This window comes from Pseudorasbora parva, chromosome 25 (genome assembly GCF_024679245.1).
Source record: "Pseudorasbora parva isolate DD20220531a chromosome 25, ASM2467924v1, whole genome shotgun sequence".
Taxonomy (NCBI): domain Eukaryota; kingdom Metazoa; phylum Chordata; class Actinopteri; order Cypriniformes; family Gobionidae; genus Pseudorasbora; species Pseudorasbora parva.
This window is the reverse complement of record NC_090196.1, coordinates 3,743,048-3,761,266: the sequence shown is the minus strand read 5'-3', so window position 1 is coordinate 3,761,266 and position 18,219 is coordinate 3,743,048. Positions and strand designations below refer to the sequence as shown.

The following is an 18,219-nucleotide window of genomic DNA, read 5'->3' as shown; positions in this document are numbered from 1 at the left end:
GGAACAAGTCTTCCTTTTTGCTCACGCTGCTTCAGTTTGATGTTGTTGTTTTTGTTTTCACAGCAACAGGGAGCGGCCTGTACCATCTACTGTGCTGTGGCTCCAGAGTTGGAGGGTATTGGAGGGATGTACTTCAACAACTGCTTCCGCTGCCTTCCCTCTTCACAGGCCCAAGATACCACGGCCGCCCTAAGCCTTTGGGAACTCAGCGAAAGGCTCATCCAGGATAGATCCACCCCTCCTCAGGTGCTGTGATCCCCGCAGGGACGCCTACAGGAACATCACGGCTACATAAAGGATTCAGGCATAGGGTAATCGTCGTTTGAAGGGGCAAAAACAATGAGAAGATGCAATTCTACACTGTACAAGGACATTGGCAATCAAGCTAGGAAGTTATCTGAAGATCGTAAACCAGAACCACGTGGGCTGGGACTTCTAAAGCAGATAAAGAGATGCAGAGAGACAGCGAGAGACTCAATTCAATTGTGTTTCTCTCGTTCTCAAAGGCGTAGTCACTCAATCCTGCATTAGGCTTTAACTAGGTCTAGATCACTCTATAAATGTCTCCTTAACAAGTAATAATGTTTGAATAGTCTTTAGAGGGGGTCTATATGGTTTAAATGGATGTTTACGGCATACAAATACTTGTCTGTTTGGAGATCAATGTCAACCTTTACGTCTGTACAGATAAAAATGTTGAGTAAATGTTGTAACGGCGTAACCTACAAAGACATAATGCAGGAAATGTACAATTTGTGAACTATTTACAAACATGGTGTAGAATAAGCCTGTATCGATATCCTGTACACAATATACACAAGCTGCTGTTCTGAAAAAATCTCAATGCTGTTGTCTTTCTTAACCCCATCTGGCTTGAGCCGCCCCACCACCTTTTATAAAACGCTGGGCTAATGTGAAGAACAATAAAACAGCATCTGGTACGAGAACCGGAGGGCCGTCAGTGCAGAGACACGGAAAGAGTCCTGAATATATCTGATGGAAGTTCCTTTTCAAATTCCTTTAATTTCCGGATTGCATCATCAAACATGCAGGGATGTTTCAAGGCGGTCCTAATTTGTTTTTCGTTGGTGGCGAGCCATCTGACTGTAAAATCAGGGTAGAGTCAGTAGAAGGGGATTGTGGGTAAGGCTGAGGAATGGCACTCAGGTTGATAAAGGGTTTCTGATTTCTCTCGATCCTCCGTCATCTTCCTCCTCCTAATCGTTGTCTTCATCGGGGGTTGATTTTGGAGAGGTTGTGCTTTGTGGCAGTCTTGGAGCCGTGGGTCACCCTAAGCCAGAAGCGTTCCAGTCTTACACTGTCTGAAAAGAAAGAGAAGAATGAATTTAAAATAAAATAAAAACAAGATTTTAAGTAGTCATTGTATATATCGCTGGTGGGCTGAACATTTTTATCAGCCTTTTTGAATTGACTCTGAGTTTTTTTTCGGATAATCTTTTTTTTGGTCTGCTCTTACATTGTTTTTGGGCCTAAAAAGTGTTAACAAATATAACCGTGAAATCTGAATAATGTTCATGAGCAAGTTCAAAAATATGATTAATCTATTAATTGAAGTACTTGTGACGTTTTTCTAGAACTTTCCAGTCAGATTGATTATCTTAAAGTGACTTGGACGTGCTTTGTATTGATTTTGTTGAATACATTTTTAATCATTAAGGGCATCACTACTAATAAAGCATCACAGGTCACACAGCAGACACTGTTTTACACACTACATACATTTGCTATTTTAAATGGGGAACAGTATGCATTGTGATAGCAGGAGTCTTTTATATTATACACCCTAGTAAAACGGACTTCTCTAGGGATTTAAACCAGGAAAGTCTCCTCTATCTCGCGAGTCAGGGGTGAGTGAGTTTCCCCGTAGTGACATAAGCTGAACCCTTCTTCGCCTGTGTGTTTAGTGAGGCTTTGACCATGACCCGGAACAACTCCATAAACAAACCGCCTGTCACACGCATTACTCACTCCAACAGAGTAATTGACACATCAAGAAACCAATCATAAAAGAGACCCGTCCTGCCCTTTCATGCTTGTGCGGCCAGAGGAATCAATAACCTGCACCAGCAGACAAGGATAAAAGCAGCGTTTCCACGCCAGAAGAGCAGACGACATCGCAACACAAATGCAACTTGAGTCACAAATAGTTCAAAATATAATCTTGATCTGTTCCCAACATGTGAGAAACCCAGCATGTGATATGAAGAGCTGATTGTGTAATGCTCAGAGTACATTCTCTCCTGCACAAACAGGGTTGCGTAATGTACATGTAGAGAGCGTACCCTTCTCAGTGCAGGTGGCCTATCTGTGTTTGCTCCCACACACACACACACACAGTATAAGGAGACCATGATGCAATGCAGAAATTGCACACATGGAGCAGGGTATGATACCAAAAGATGGACAAGGTGTTCCCAGAATTCCTTGTACAGCCAAGGGAAAAGAGGTTGTCTGAAAATATGGTGCTCATAAACAAACAAGCACTTCCTTCTGTATGTTCGAGTCGAGCGTGTGTGGGATTGGAGGTGGGGCGGCACTCTATTTCTGGTTCCACTCAGTCTCTTCCCTGTTCGCGCTCTTTTTCTTGTTCTATCTGTTCTCTCCAGAGAGGTAGAGAGGTCTGGGAGAGGTAGAGGCAGTAAAAGTGTCACCGTGTAATGAATGGGCCCCTGATGGAGGGAGAGAAAGAGAGTTGGGGGGAGGAGGAAGAGAAGAGACTGGTTGTTATTTGTCTGAGATTGAGGGAGGATAGCTAATGATGTGAGGCATGTAAACCTGAAGTGGCACTAAACCATGTGTGTGTGTGTGTGTGTGTGTGTGGGAACCAGTGGGACAGTCCTGGTCCTGGATAACGGGAGATAAAGTGGGAACACAGATGTAGTGTTTCTGGGCCAGCCAGGTGTCACACATTGTATTGTTTGCAAATGTCTGAACATAGATAGGAAGGCTTCCAGAGTCTCAACAAGGGTACCAATCCGCAAGGTCTTTTCCCGGAACCAGAGGGAGTCTTGTAGTGTATAGGGGACTTTGTTTGCTCACACTAAAGCACATTTTAAAGAGATAAAGGTGGCGGCTTATCCCTACAGTAAGGCAGAAGTCGTATCCCAGTGTCTCAGCGTTGGTGTCCATCTCCTATTAACCTCTCCACTCTGGTGAGCTATCGAGGTTACATGTTTTGAGGTTAGCAGTTGCAGCTTCATATTCTCTTTAACGCTTAGCCAAGACTGACAATCGCCTGACCTACAAAAAGGACACAAACCTTTTCTAAATGTGTCTTAAACGCACTGAGAACAAACAAAACCCAAGAACAACATGCACTAAACGATGTTGACAGCGTGCCACAGGTGACGTGGCATCTGAGGTTTCTGCCTCCAGGTTTTCTGGAAAACTGTTGGGCCTGCGTTGGCTTCCATCCCCTGCTCAAGCCTCGCTACCTTCGGGGGAAGTCTGGGTGGCAATCATTTGGGTTTTATGACCCGTTTCTGCCTCCCCAGCAGAAGGAGCAAATGCTCAGCTGGGTCTAGACAGACGCTGGTGATATTGTTCTCCTCAAGGCATAGATTGGCATGCAACAAAAACAACACAGTTGCCTCCAGAGTTGTGCCAATCTGGCTCCAATGGATACACTAGTTATTAAACAGATACATTTTTATTTGCCAAACTAGACTTTATAAGATATAGACATTTGGGAACTAGCCACAGGTTGAGAATCTACTAGATAGGGCAGACTTCAAGAAAAGTGCACCATCAGAGTTTGAGCGAGAGTTTGTTCAGCTCAGGTCAGAAGTATCTAAATAGTCAGGCTAAGATGTGCTGGTATAGGTCAGTCCCAAAAAGAGCTTATCCTGCAAGTCAGGGATCAAAAAGACTCCTTTAAAAAGCCAAATACTTCTGTAATCCAAGTTCTCTTTTCCCAAATCTTAGAGAGACATTATGTGAAAACCGTAAAAAAATGATCTCAACTGCTTCTATAACCATAGATGTTCTGCCAAGAGGACCATTGTGTCTGAGGCGCTGGAAGATTCATGAGTGGATGTTTTTCTCATTTCTTCAACGGAGCCTTATTGATCAGTGTATTGGAATCATTAGATAGTTCATCAATGCTTTTTCTTTCTGCACTCTAAGGCCAGCCTTGGTCTTTGAAACAAAAAATTATATCCACTAGCTCACCTCCGTACACTCACCATTTCCACAAATCTAGCTTGAATAATCTTTATATTTCTCAGCAATATACAACTAACAAAAAATGTCCTATGACGTAGCCCCCCACCCCACACACACACACACACACAATAGTAAAAAATGTCCTATGACGTAGCCCCCCACCCCACACACACACACACACACAATAGTAAAAAATGTCCTATGACGTAGCCCCCCACCCCACACACACACACACACACAATAGTAAAAAATGTCGTATGACGTACCCCCCCACACACACACATTTACAATAGTAAAAAAAAAAAAAAAAAAATTGTTGTTCTGACATGATTATGATAAACATTTAGTTCCATGTTATGTATCAAAATACCATGGTATTACCATCTGCTCTCGTTAATTACTCAGGTACTTTTTAACCCCTTTATGTACAAAGATGGCCGACGGCCCGTATTACTGTTGTTCAACATTCGCTGCTCATTAAAACATCACGCTCTTACTTCATCTGGACAAACGGAGTATCATTAGAAAGATTTAAGACTCCAGCTTATGATAGTCATTATGTAAATGATTTGTATTTTTTTTTTTTTGAATATCAACACGCATATGAATTCAGTCACGTTTGCTGAGGTTTATTTGTGTTCACACAGATGAACTAGACAGCGTCTGTTAGGGCTTTTAGTCCAAAACGGTGCATATTTGGAGAAATATTGGTTTATTCTCACGTTTGCAAAATATTTAGTCATTCAGAATACCATTTATAGTAATTTCCCACTGAATTATGTGATCTGAAGAGCAGCGAGTGTACACAGCGAGCGCTGTCTCTCCTATTCCTGTTTTGCATCTGTTATGATTAATCGAGCGCTTATTTGATGTACAGCTGTCAATCATCTTATGTGAGTCGACATGACCATGATTCCTGCCCTTCTGGATGACGCAAACACACGATTACCACAGTATATGGTTTGTGTGTGATTTTCATGTGATTTGGGGTATATTCAAATGAATAAAGGATGTTTACATTATACATGCTAAGCAGGTGTAGCGATCGGCTGCTTGTAAAAGGCTTAAAATAACATATTTCAACATCATTATCAGACTAAAATTCACATTAGATTGTGATTGGAAGTTATTACAAAGACTCAATGGTAGATTAAAGTGAGTTTTGTGTAAAAACATATGTGTATGGTGGGATAAAAGAGGTGTAAATGGGCAAGCCATCATAAAGGCTGAACACAAACAGAAGAATAATGAAGATTAAGCCTCATACTAGCAGAAGTGTGAACGGTTGGTCAGGTGAGAACTATAGAGACGTGAATGGAGAAGACAACAGACTGCAAGTGTTTACTGGGCAATACAATATTTATAACTATACATGTATAAAAATATAAATAGTTTTAGAGATAATCCTCAGATTTGAAATGAAGCATGACCACACATGTGGCATCACTTTTATTGTGGTTATAAGTTATACTACATCCACCTAAATGTATTCTTAATATTTCTAATGTTTGAGCTTGTCTCCATATTAATCTCCATATTAATAATAGTAATTCTTGAACTGAGCTTATGATATACCATCTATGCAGCAAGAACACAAATATGCCCAGATTTCCGGAGTAAAATCTGTAATGTAAAGAACTTTATCAGTGTTATTGATATGATGATGAGCATTATACGGCCCCGTCCAGGACAGGCCAGCTTAGACAAAAGGTGACTTTCAGAGGTAAACGGATCTCCCATTGACCCCCAGTATATGTCTGCATCACTTCCTGTATGTACAGCCCTGGCTGTAACCAAAAGCCTTTCGCTGAACACTCACAATATATCCGCTTAATCTACCTCCATTTACAATGACACACTCAATCTGTATCACTCTCCCATTCCCTCTGCCTTTTCAAATAGAGGAAGAGAGGCATCATGACATCATGTCCTGTAACAAAGCCATCATCGCAGCTGATAGTCTGCATGCCTGCCCTCTGACCACACACACACACACACACACACACACACACACACCGGTGAAAGCGCAGACAAGCAGGAGAGCTCCACCACATGCCAGGTGTTTAATATCAGCACTGCGTGGTGCAATTACCCCGCAGAAATGAGCTTTTAATTCCGTTTTATTGGCCCAATATTGCTTCTGGTGTTTAGGTTTTTAAACATTATAATTAGTTTTGAAAAGATTGGTCGACCTCATTCTATTCCACAATACCCCATGGCTTTAAACAATGCTCCGCGGTGGCATGGATGCAGGTTTCTGGAAACGGTGGAGCGCGGTTTTAATAGCGCAGCAGAGCTTTGAGACAGCTGGCTAGAGAAGCACTTATTGGCGAATATGGAGAATTAACGCTGCTAAAAATATCAAAAGAATATGATTTTAGTGTTTTGGAAACAATTTCAGTAACCCACTTATGCAAAATGAATAGAGGGGGGAAATGCACTGAACATTTAACTACACAAAATGTGCTTATGCAATAAAATCGTCAATTGCACGGCTTTTTGATGCGTGTGTGTGGGCATGTTTTTGTGACATATGAGGACACAAATGTGTATAATGCCATGGGTATGACACAGGTATTACAGGAGAGGGTGAAATATGAGGACATTACCCATGGCCCCACTTTACAAAAGGCTTATAAATCACACAGGAGGAGTTTTTATGAGAAAGTAAAAATGCAGAATGTTTCCTGTGTGTGTGTGTGTGTGTGTGTGTGTGTGTGTGTGTGTGTGTGTGTGTGTGTGTGTGTGTGTGTGTGTGTGTGTGTGTGTGTGTGTGTCCGTCCGTGCGTGCGTGCGTGCGTGCGTGCGTGCGTGTGTGTGTGTGTGTGTGTGTGTAGGGGAAAGTAGTGTAATATTTAGTCAATCATTTAATTCTGATTGCCTTTATAACAAGCAGGTTATCTCTATTATTAAAATATTAGATGAAATTATATATTTTTCACATAATCATATCTTTATAATTTGCTCTGTTTTTCCACTGCCCCCTGTCGGATTGGGTCTGAGAGCCCAGTTTAAAACACACACATGCACAATACATGAATCTCTTAATCCAAGCCGTTTATTATTCCACTGAAATTAATATTGGCTTTAGGAGAATAATTACATCTTATTCTTAAACTTGCTCAGGCTTAGTGGGCTGTGAAATGCCAAAGTGTGTAGATATTTTTAATGAATATGATCAATCGTACGGCTCTCGGAGGAACAGATACACTCGATAGAGAGATGCGACCCGGAAAATTTATGATCCACGGCCATCCATAAACTGTCACCTCTCCCGCGCTCAAGATTAGCATGTGATTAAAATGTAGGTCAATATTTATTAAGAGCCGTTATAAAGTCAATGTTGGTTTTATGAAATCCAGTAGCTGACTGCGAGAGAAGTTTATGACTATAATACACTTCTTCAGATCTAGTGTGCGCATCTGTATTCAGCTTAGTAAATAAATCGGGTTTTTTGCCGTTTCACGTGATGCTGAGATGCTTTTCAAAAATAAATGCAGCATTTTAAAGCACTCTGAGTTTTTAATTTCAAAATCAGACGTTTCGTAGAAGGTTCACGCTGCTCTTTTCCAGGGAACGGCGGGTCTGCCCAGCTCACGAGGGGAAGATTTTCAGCAAATAATATCCGTTTGTTACTCATTTGATGGAGCTTTTTGAGACTCTGACAGCCACTGATTTAGGGAAACGTTCTGCTTGTGTGTTTTTCATGTTTGGGAGAATTATTCCTTTATAATGAGTTAACTCCGCGTGCAGGCATAATGAACGATTAGACTCATTATAGACAGTTTTACTGTGTTTTTTCTTCTTCTTTGAGAGAGCTGAATTTTATATCAAAGGTCTCTCGCGAGTCGTTTCTGCCGTCAAAGAAACGCTTCTGAAATCCGGGCAGAGTTTCAACACACCCGAGAAAGCAGATACTAATCTGCCAGGCTCTTTCTCCTTCATGTGTGTGTGTGTGTGTGTGACATACTTTTACACACTCAACAGGGCAGGGCATGATGAAGTGCGCTAACACTCGCCTGCTATTATAAGACAATAAGATAACAAGCTCTCTTATTCATTCAGAGGAGAATTTCAAGCGGCAGAAATCAGAGTAAAGCACGGCCGCCACTGCCGGGACATTTTTCCAAATTTATCTCCGCTGTCTCCTGACGTTTTAGTCGAAATACTGCCGGTGAAAAAGCTCTGCTTAGCACGAGACGAGTTGACCTTGTAAACCTTGACTTATTTTGTTCGCTCTTTGTGCGGAAGGGAGAAAGGGAGGGCGGAGAGACCGGAGGAGAAGTCGTACCTGTCATGCCTTTCAAACAAAGAGAAAAACGAGCGCTCGGCCCCGAGTACAATTATTCATCAGAGAGAGAGAGAGAGAGAGAGAGAGAAAGAGAAAGAGAGAGAGAGAGAGAGAGAGAGAGAGAAAACTGAGGAAAGAAAAATCGAGAGTACCAGAAATCGAGTGCAGAGAAAGGACGTAGACGGCCATGGAGGAGAGATAGAGCGAGCCGGAGAGGTAAAACCGGCGAGAAGAAAGAGGATTTGTCAGTGTGCTTTAGAGGAAAGCTCACCGCTAAAGGCTGAGGTGGCAGTAATGAAACATTCATAATCGGCACAGACACGCTTCAACACACTCGCTGACACACTGTTTAAGCACTGCCGCCACTCCAAGGTCACTCACTCACACACACACACACACACACCTGAGAACAGTCGCAACGCCAGCTCTCTCTTCACACACACACACACTCACACACACACACACACTCACACACACACTCACACCTGAGAACAGTCTGAACGCCAGCCCTCTCTCTCTCACACATACACACACACCTGAGAACAGTCTGAACGCCAGCCCTCTCTCTCTCACACACACACTTAAAAGAACAGTCTGAACGCCAGCCCTCTCTCTCTCACACATACACACACACACACACACACACCTGAGAACAGTCTGAACACCAGCCCTCTCTCTCTCACACACACACACACACACACACACACACACACACACACACACACACACACCTGAGAACAGTCTGAACACCAGCCCTCTCTCTCACACACACACACACACACACACACACACACACACACACACACACACACACACACACCTGAGAACAGTCTGAACACCAGCCCTCTCTCTCTCACACACACGCGCGCGCGCGCACACACACACACACACACACACACACACACACACACACACACACACACACACACACACACACACACACACACACACACACACACACACACACACACACACACACACACACACACACACACACACACACACACACACACACACACACACACACACACACACACACACACCTGAGAACAGTCTGAACGCCAGCTTTCTCTCTCTCTCTCACACACACACACACACACACACACACACACACACACACACACACACACACACACACACACACCTGAGAACAGTCTGAACGCCAGCCCTCTCTCTCTCACACACACACACACGCACACACACCTGAGAACAGTCTGAACGCCAGCTCTCTCTCTCTCTCTCACACACACACACACACACACACACACACACACACACAGCTGCGGCTCAAGGCACGTTCTCGAGGAGTCGTCAGTGCAGGTCTGCGCTCACTATATCAATAAATACATTAAAAATTGTTCAGGTACTTAGCGTGTCTTTATTTCTCCTGTTTACTCAAACGCAGCAGTGCTCAGACACACACTCACTACACACTTCATAATAATAACAAAAAGATGCCTCCGCGGTGAAAGTGAAAGACGATGACAGAAAGGTCCGTTTAAAGAAAAGGATCTGAAGACATTAATGTGATCTTTTCCTCAACCTCTTATTTATTTATTATTATACTTATTTAAGTATTAATTTATTATATTATAAATTAGTTTCGTGAGGTGCCTTCATGCACAAAACTATGTTATTTAAAAAAAAAATGAAATGAAAATCACGAAATCACGTGACATTGAAACAAACAAACGCGGAAGAGAAGCCAATGCTGAATAAAGTCGTAGTTTTTGTTATTTTTGGACCCAAATGTATTTTGGATGCTTCAAGAGACTCTAATTAACCCACTGATGTCTCATATGGACTACTGTGATGATGTTTTTATTCCCTTTCTGGACATGGACAGTATAGTGTGCATACACTTGCATATGCTCTCGGACTAAATATAAAATATCTTAAACTGTGTGTGAAGATGAACGGAGGTCTTATTTTAATGGAATAAGAGTCGGTGTGTGTTTCATTCCTGCAGTGTTTAACTCGGGGTTTAAGGACTTTGATTGTTTCAAGCTATACTTGTGCAAAAACATCCAGTCGAGACATTCACAAAACCGGGAACAGCGCGATTTGTGGCTCTTCACTGTTTGTTGTAATATTGTGATGTGAAATACTATTAAAGTGTATCAATCAATCATCTTTATTTATTCAGCGCTTTTCCAATGCCGATTGTCTAAAACAGCCTCAGTGTTAAACAGGACAATATTGAACAAAATGTGATTTGGCTGTACAGTCGTTCTGGAGAAAACAGTGATGTCATCAGATTATTTTAATTTATCATACAGCGACAATGTTGGCAGATCAGTGTTATAGTTTATAGAATTAAATAAGACCTCATTCATTCATTTGATTTGTATATTTAGCTGAATAACTTCATCATAATGTTAGTGTAGAATATGAGCTTTATTAGTGTGTTTTCTGCGGTCTCTCTCTGTCACCTGCCTCTCATTAGATCTGGTGTTAGGAGCCGCTCCGGTCCGCCATCTTCTGTCTTCAAGCTCATTTTTCTCTCTTTATATGTTTCTGCAGTGTTTCGATCAATATCTATCAAAGGTATTACATAAATAGATTTGTCACCGGCACACAGAGATGCAGCAGTTTAAGAGCTGAGGGTGAGCAAACAAAGACATCTTTGACATGTACAGTTTCGAAATCAAGAACACATTTTGAACAAAAGTCTGTGGTTTTATCTGCTTTAGTGTTTCAGGTAAGTGAGGAGAGTCCTGACAAAATAGATATTTCATATAAATATGATTTTTTTTCTCACTAACACACAGTAATGCAGCAATTTCAAATGTAATTACCTTTTGATAATTTGAGCAACAAATGTTGTTCCAAACCTGCACAATATCTTTTTGTTTTAGCTACACAATAAAAAGAAATTGGGCCGAATGTCCAAGCTGTTCTTTTCCATACGATGAAGTGAACGCTGACAGCAAGTGCCAGAAAACACAACATAACTCATAAACCGCTCAAACCAGGCCTGCTTCACAACACCATCGGGTTTACAATGTGTTCACACAGAGCTAGATTTACTTCTCATGACCACTTTTATCATGTGTGCTTTGTTGTGGCTTCTGTACCTCGACAGCCCATCCAGGCTCATTGCGTGAATAAGAGCAGCGCGCACATTCTGCTAAACGCCTCACACACACACACACACACGCACGAGCGAGCCCTTAAAGCGGCTTGTTAAAGCGAGATGAATGAACCGCTTCAGGATAATTAACCGTTCTCTCACCCTCACGAGTCTCTCAGTCGAGGAGTGTGTTCTGTAGTATTTAATGATGTCTGTGAAGAAGCTTAAACACTCGGCTTGTGTTTGCGTTCGCTCCTGAGGCGAAAGAAAGCTCAGCTCAAGAAAACAACGCAAACAAGACTCAACAAGAGCCGGAGCAAAGAATCAGCTGAATTCATCTCCTGCGTATGAGAAATCAAATCACCAGCAACCATACACTGTAAAAAATTTGTGGTGTTTTTTGTTGGTTTAACTTAAAAAAGTAAGTGACCTGGTTGCCTTAAAATTTTGAGTTTATTGAAAATAAAAATTTGAGTTGATACAATGAAGGAAATTAGTTTAATAAATAGAAACTCAAAATATTTTTGTATCTGAACCACATAAAAAATGTGATTAATCATGAAAATAGCACAGTTTGGCATGTTTCACTGCGCCGTCAGAAATAACACACACATTATCACCCAATATGCTTACAAAATCTGTTAATAATATTTTAATAAAGATTGTCGAATCTCAAAAAAATGCAACCAGGTTACTTTTTTTCTAAATAATTTTTTACAGTGTATAATCGCATCTAATGCACAGAAGGCATATGACACACAACTAAACATCATCTTAATAACACACATATTCTAATAATATAATGGTAGTATAATATTATAATAGGAGTTATTTTTTAAATGAATGTACAGTAATTTCAATAAATATTTTATAAGCCAAGTTATTTACAGTTGCCACACTGTAAACATATGTCGGTTTAACTTAAAAAAGTGAGTAACCTGGTTGCCTTAAAACTTTGAGTTTATTGAAATTAAAAAGTTGAGCTGATACAATGAAGGAAATGGTTTAATTAATTGAAACTTAAATATTACTGTATCTGAACCACGTAAAACATGTGATAAATCATGAAAATAGCACTATTTGGCATGTTCACTGCGTCATCAGAAATAAAACACACAATTACCCAATATGCGTACTAAATCTGTTAATAATATTTTAATAAAGGTTGTCGAATCTCAACAAATGTTCATTGTATTAACTCAAAATTTTAATTTCAATGAACTCAAAACTTTAAGGCAACAGGTAACTTATTTGTAAAAAAGGTTTTACAGTGTGCAGGAAATAACTGATTATGGATTATATAATCAGATTCCTAAAAGTTTATTTTATAAACAATTAGATTATATTAGATTTTAAGATACTCATAATCAGACTACAGTTACTTTTTATTGATTACTTAATATTCACAAAATATCAGTAAATTATTCACATTTGACTGATTCTCTGTAATTTAATATGGAAAGTCTTCATAAACGAGCCGAATAATTTTTCAGTAAGTATTTTATTTTTAATCTTTTATTTTAAAATATTTTCTTTTAATTGAGCCTTTTTAAGATGTAATTCATTTTTACATCCCATTAATTTAGGAACGGGTCCTCGGTTTGAGAAAGCCCGACGCTTTACGTTATTTATGATGATAACAAAATGTGGAATACATTATATTTCTATTTGCATTTTTATTTGAATATGCTATATGATTATTCAAATCAATGTGATAAACGAGTTAGGTCAAAAGTAATCCGATTACAATGTAATGGATTACATTACAAACTACAATTGTACTCATGCAATTTGTATTCAGTAATGGATTACAGTTTGTAAGCAATCATTCAGCACCGATTACTAATAATGGATAATATCAATAGTGAATATTGCATATGATGTCTGAATCGTGGCTGATTGTGTAAACTGAAGAATAAATCAGGATGGAAATGCAATAAATTATGTGTTAGTGATAAATTTGACAATGTTGTGCATTTTGTTTGGCAACCCGTTGCCTTAACATTAAGTAAATAAATCAAGCATAATTTAAAAAAATAAGTTACGTGACCTTGATAATTCCACATAACTTACTTTTTTTCAATTCCACAAAACCAGTCAAAAGGGTAAATCTTTTGCAGTTTAGATGTATACATCATCTGAAAGTTGAATAAATAATATTTGCATTGATGTGTGGTTTGTCAGGATAGGACAATATTTGGCAAATATTAGAAAATCTAAAATCTGAGGGTGCAAAAAAATCTAAATATTGAGAAAATCATCTTTAAAGTTGTCCAAATTAAGTCCTCAGCAATGCATATTACTACTAATAATACATTTGTGTTTTTATTTTAAGTTATGTGTAATTGTCAAGTCTTCATTTTTTTTAATTCCACATGGTTTATTTACTTAATAATTTTAAGGAAGCGGGTTTCCTCACTTTTTACTGTTTAGCTGTTGAAGTCAACCTGAAGTGTTGCTCTCAAAGCCTTTTGTTCTTCCATAATCTGGTGTATTTCAGAGTAAAAAAGGATCCGATCGGATGTCTTTATATAAAGACGGCGAAAATTAAAAGTTTCTCAGCCAAGTTTATAAAGTTACGTTGCAAAATCAGTTTTTCTCCTTCTGAGTAACATGCACAGATAAATCTTGCACAATAAGTGGGGAGCATAAACAGGGTGGATTTGTGTATATTTGGTTAAATATTCACTAAACGAAGTCCATGAATGATGCATCCACCCAAGCCAACACATCCGCAGCTCAGAGCACCGGTCATCTCCGACCCCCTTCCTCATGCTTTTGATATATAATTCATCCCAAACATATCCCACTAATAAGCCGTATGATCATTCTGTTGACGGCGCGCTACAGTAAGTGTATTAATGTGGAAGCAAACCGCGGACATCAGCGTTTCTGAGAGTTGTGTTGTTCCAAACACACAGCGAGCTCGCCGTCTCCCAAACGCCAGTTTCTCGCGTCTCCGTGCAAAAACCCCGCAGAACTCTCGGCAAATGCACCGCAACAGCTCGCGCAAGGTTCAAACTAACTCATCAGCTATCGTCTGTAACAGTAGGGCCGCCTGCGCCACAGACAATGGGATCCATATGCTGAGGAGTTTCTGAGCCATATGTGATAAATAAAGAATGAAAAATGAAAGGCGGAGGAACAGGCAGGCGTGGCGAGAGGGTCTGTCGGTCCAGAAGGCGAGTATTTGCGTTGCGCGGGCGAGCGAGCGGCGGGAGGGCCGGAGAGGAGCTGGGGGTCTCCTGAGCGTCTGCTGTCCCGAATGCAAACCAGCCAATCAGCTCCACTCCGAACGGGAGACGAGTGTAAAAAGCAGAGCGCGCGGCGGGACTGTCAGGTGGTGACGGCTCTCACACAAACGGCTACCTAATGACTCGATTTATTCAAATGCCGCCCAGTTCCTCCTAATGGTGTCTTCCAGCTGCATTCTCTCATTCTCTCTCCCTCTCTCTCTCTGTCTCTCTCTCTCAGCCCGAGTGAATGTGGCGTTTAAGGGCCCTAATCCCTCCGAGGGGCCGCTGAATCTCGACACTGCTACCCACGGGAGCTCGAGTGTTGCTCAAGCATCTGATCAGCTTCAGAAACAGCTGCCGGATCCGCAGAGATCCCGCTCGCGCTCTGACAACTGAGACGACACACTTCACACCGCAGAGCATCTCCAAAACTGCAGCTCTTGTGGGCTGTTCCCGGTCTGCAGTGGTCAGTATCTATCAAAAGTGCTCCAAGGAAGGACCAGTGGAGAACCGGCCACAGGGTCATGGGCGGCCAAGGCTCATTGATGACCGTGGGGAGCGAAGGCTGGCCCGTGTGGTCCGATCAAACAGACGAGCTACTGGAGCTCAAACTGCTCCAGAAGTTAATGCTGGTTCTGATAGAAAGCTGTCAGAATACACAGAGCAGCTCAGTCTGATGCGTATGGTCCAGTCAGGGTGACCTCTGACCCGGCCAAAAGCACCAACAGTGGCACGTGAGCATCAGAACTGAACCACAGATGGAAGAAGGTGGCCTGGTCTGAGGAATCACGTGTTCTTTTACATCACGTGGATGGCCGGGTGTGTGTGTGTGTGTGTGTGTGTGTGGCTTACCTGGGGAACACATGGCCCCAGGATGCACTATGGGAAGCATCTCAGTGCATTGTGGGAAATGGTATTCCACTGAGTATGATCTGTATGATTCAGCGTCACCTTGCATGGATGTGACCGTTACTAAACCATTATTTACTAAAGCGTAAATACTCGGTGTTTGTCGTTGAGCTGGCTGGAAAGCGCTGATCTGTGACAGCAGCTCGTTCCGAACGATAGAAAATAACGGCCTGAAATAAGCACTCGTACAGCACAAAGGGGAGAAGCATTAACCGCGGCGGCGGGTTTGTCGTAGGCGGGGGCGATAGACATCGGGAGATCTTCTACATGAGATAATCTAATTCCCCATAATCCCTGGGCAAATATGACTTCAGCTAATCTCTGCATCAATATTTGGCTTTGGTTTTTAATTATCACATCAAACAGAGCGAGTGCGAGCGGAGAGAGGCTGATCGCTAAGCCGCAGAACACTCCCAGTGTTGTCCTGTTTGTGCTGTATTGACGAGAGAGTCGCGGGTCGCTGACCCAACCCCAAACGCTCTCCTGAACGCCGTCCCGGTCAGAGCTTCAGCTGCACCGGATCCTGCTGAAAACACACACACGGACGCGCGGAAACTTCCCGGACTCAGCAGGCTCCGTGATTTACACAGCCGTGGGATTTATAGCGCTTTGAAAGAACATAATAACACTTGCAAACATAATAATCATCTGGAGAAATAGAGAAAAAAATCTCTGCCTTTGTTATCTCACAATTACCATTGTGTATTTTATTGCATAATGGCTCTCAGCAGTGCAGTTAATGGTATTACTGGCATCAGACCAGCGCTCGGCCTGTAAATAAACATAATGGCACTTTTTAATAAATTACTTCACCTCGACACAACAATAATTTAATCACCCTTATGAAAGAGGGACAGGTTGACAATGCTGGATTTATGATCTTATAGATTAGTCATCATCATTACTCTTGGATCTGTAATATATTTCTCAGATGAATTTGCTAATGTGCCGTCGCTGGCTAAAATGAAATTGGCCGGCCAGCGCGCTCTTAAAACGCTGGACCGCATTCAGCAGAGACGGCTTTCATACGGTCAGATCGCAGTTACGGCCTTTGATTTAAGCAACCTCGCGTTAGCCTCACACACTGCGCTGGAGTCGGCTCACTCTCTGGCCTCGCATCCAACACGGAGGAGTCTGCATTTGGCCATTACAATAAAAATACTGCCTGAAATGTTTTACGTACAATCAACTTAGATATTTAATTCATTTAAACTTAAATGACATTAAACTGGCCTTAAAAACGAATTGAACCTCCTATAACTTATAAAAAGAGTTGAAAACTGCTAAACTCATTTTGATGAGTTAAAGAAAATGTTAGCTTATTAACTTATTGAGCACATTTTATTTACAATGTATAGTTATTATCTAAATAATTATTTAAAAAATACATTATTTTATAATTAAAAATGTGTTTAAATAATTAATTAAATAAAGGATAAAAAATATACATTTATATAATTGATTAAAATAATTATTATTTTCCGTTCTTTAAGATTTTAACTAATTCTATATTAATGATAAAAATAATTACTTTATAATATATATATATATATATATATATATATATATATATATATATATATATATATATATATATATATATATATATATATATATATATATATACACACACTGTATATATAAACAGATTATATTATGTATATTTAATATCTGAATTATATTTAATATCTAGTTATTTAAAAATTATATAATATAAATTATTATTATAAAGTAATTATTTTTATCATTAATATAAATATATTTTATTAATTTTACATTCTTTAAGACTAACCTTTATTGCTAAATAGATTATATAATGTATATTTAATATCTGATTAGTTCATCTTCACACACAGTTTAAGATATTTTATATTTAGTCCGAGAGCGTATGCAAGTGTATGCACACTATACTGTCCATGTCCAGAAAGGGAATAAAAACATCATCACAGTAGTCCATATGAGACATCAGTGGGTTAATTAGAGTCTCTTGAAGCATCCAAAATACATTTGGGTCCAAAAATAACAAAAACTACGACTTTATTCAGCATTGGCTTCTCTTCCGCATTTGTGTTCAATCCTCAAATAAAGATTCAAACGGTTATGAGTCAGCGAATCGATCAATGATTCGGATCGCCAGTTACGTGATTTTAGCAGTTTGACACACGATCCGAATCATGAATCAATTCACTGATTCATAACCGTTTGAATCTTTATATATATGTATATACGTATATATACTTTTGTGACATTATTAAAGTCTTTACTGTCAGTTTTGATTAAATGAAATGCATCGCTGCTGAATAAAAGCATTCATGTCTGAACGATCCGTGTTTTGTGTTTTCTGTACACAGTGAATAGTTTTCAAACATCTGCAACGTCTGCGGTCCAATTATTGGCGAATGTGTGTGTGTGATATAATTCTGCTCAGTGTGTGTTGTGTGTTTGTGAAGGGCAGGATTTTTAATGGCTTGATATGGAAGCTAACATTGATATCGACTTCTGAATGATGGCACGTCAGCAAGATT

The 18,219-nt window shown here is 40.3% G+C and overlaps 2 protein-coding genes across 2 annotated transcripts in view; one reads left to right on the top strand and one right to left on the bottom strand.

Annotated features, from left to right (window-relative positions):
- Positions 1 to 844, top strand: part of wwox (WW domain containing oxidoreductase) — a 250,812-nt gene extending 249,968 nt beyond the window's left edge. The window contains exon 9 of the mRNA XM_067437062.1: positions 64 to 844. Coding sequence (XP_067293163.1) covers positions 64 to 255 — 192 coding nt within the window. The 3' untranslated portion in view covers positions 256 to 844. The remainder of the gene's footprint in view (positions 1 to 63) is intronic.
- Positions 845 to 991: 147 nt separating this feature from the next.
- The window catches only part of mafb (MAF bZIP transcription factor b), a 112,167-nt gene continuing 94,939 nt past the window's right edge, over positions 992 to 18,219 (bottom strand). The window contains exon 3 of the mRNA XM_067437063.1: positions 992 to 1,322. The gene's annotated coding sequence lies outside the window, so the exon portion shown is untranslated. The remainder of the gene's footprint in view (positions 1,323 to 18,219) is intronic.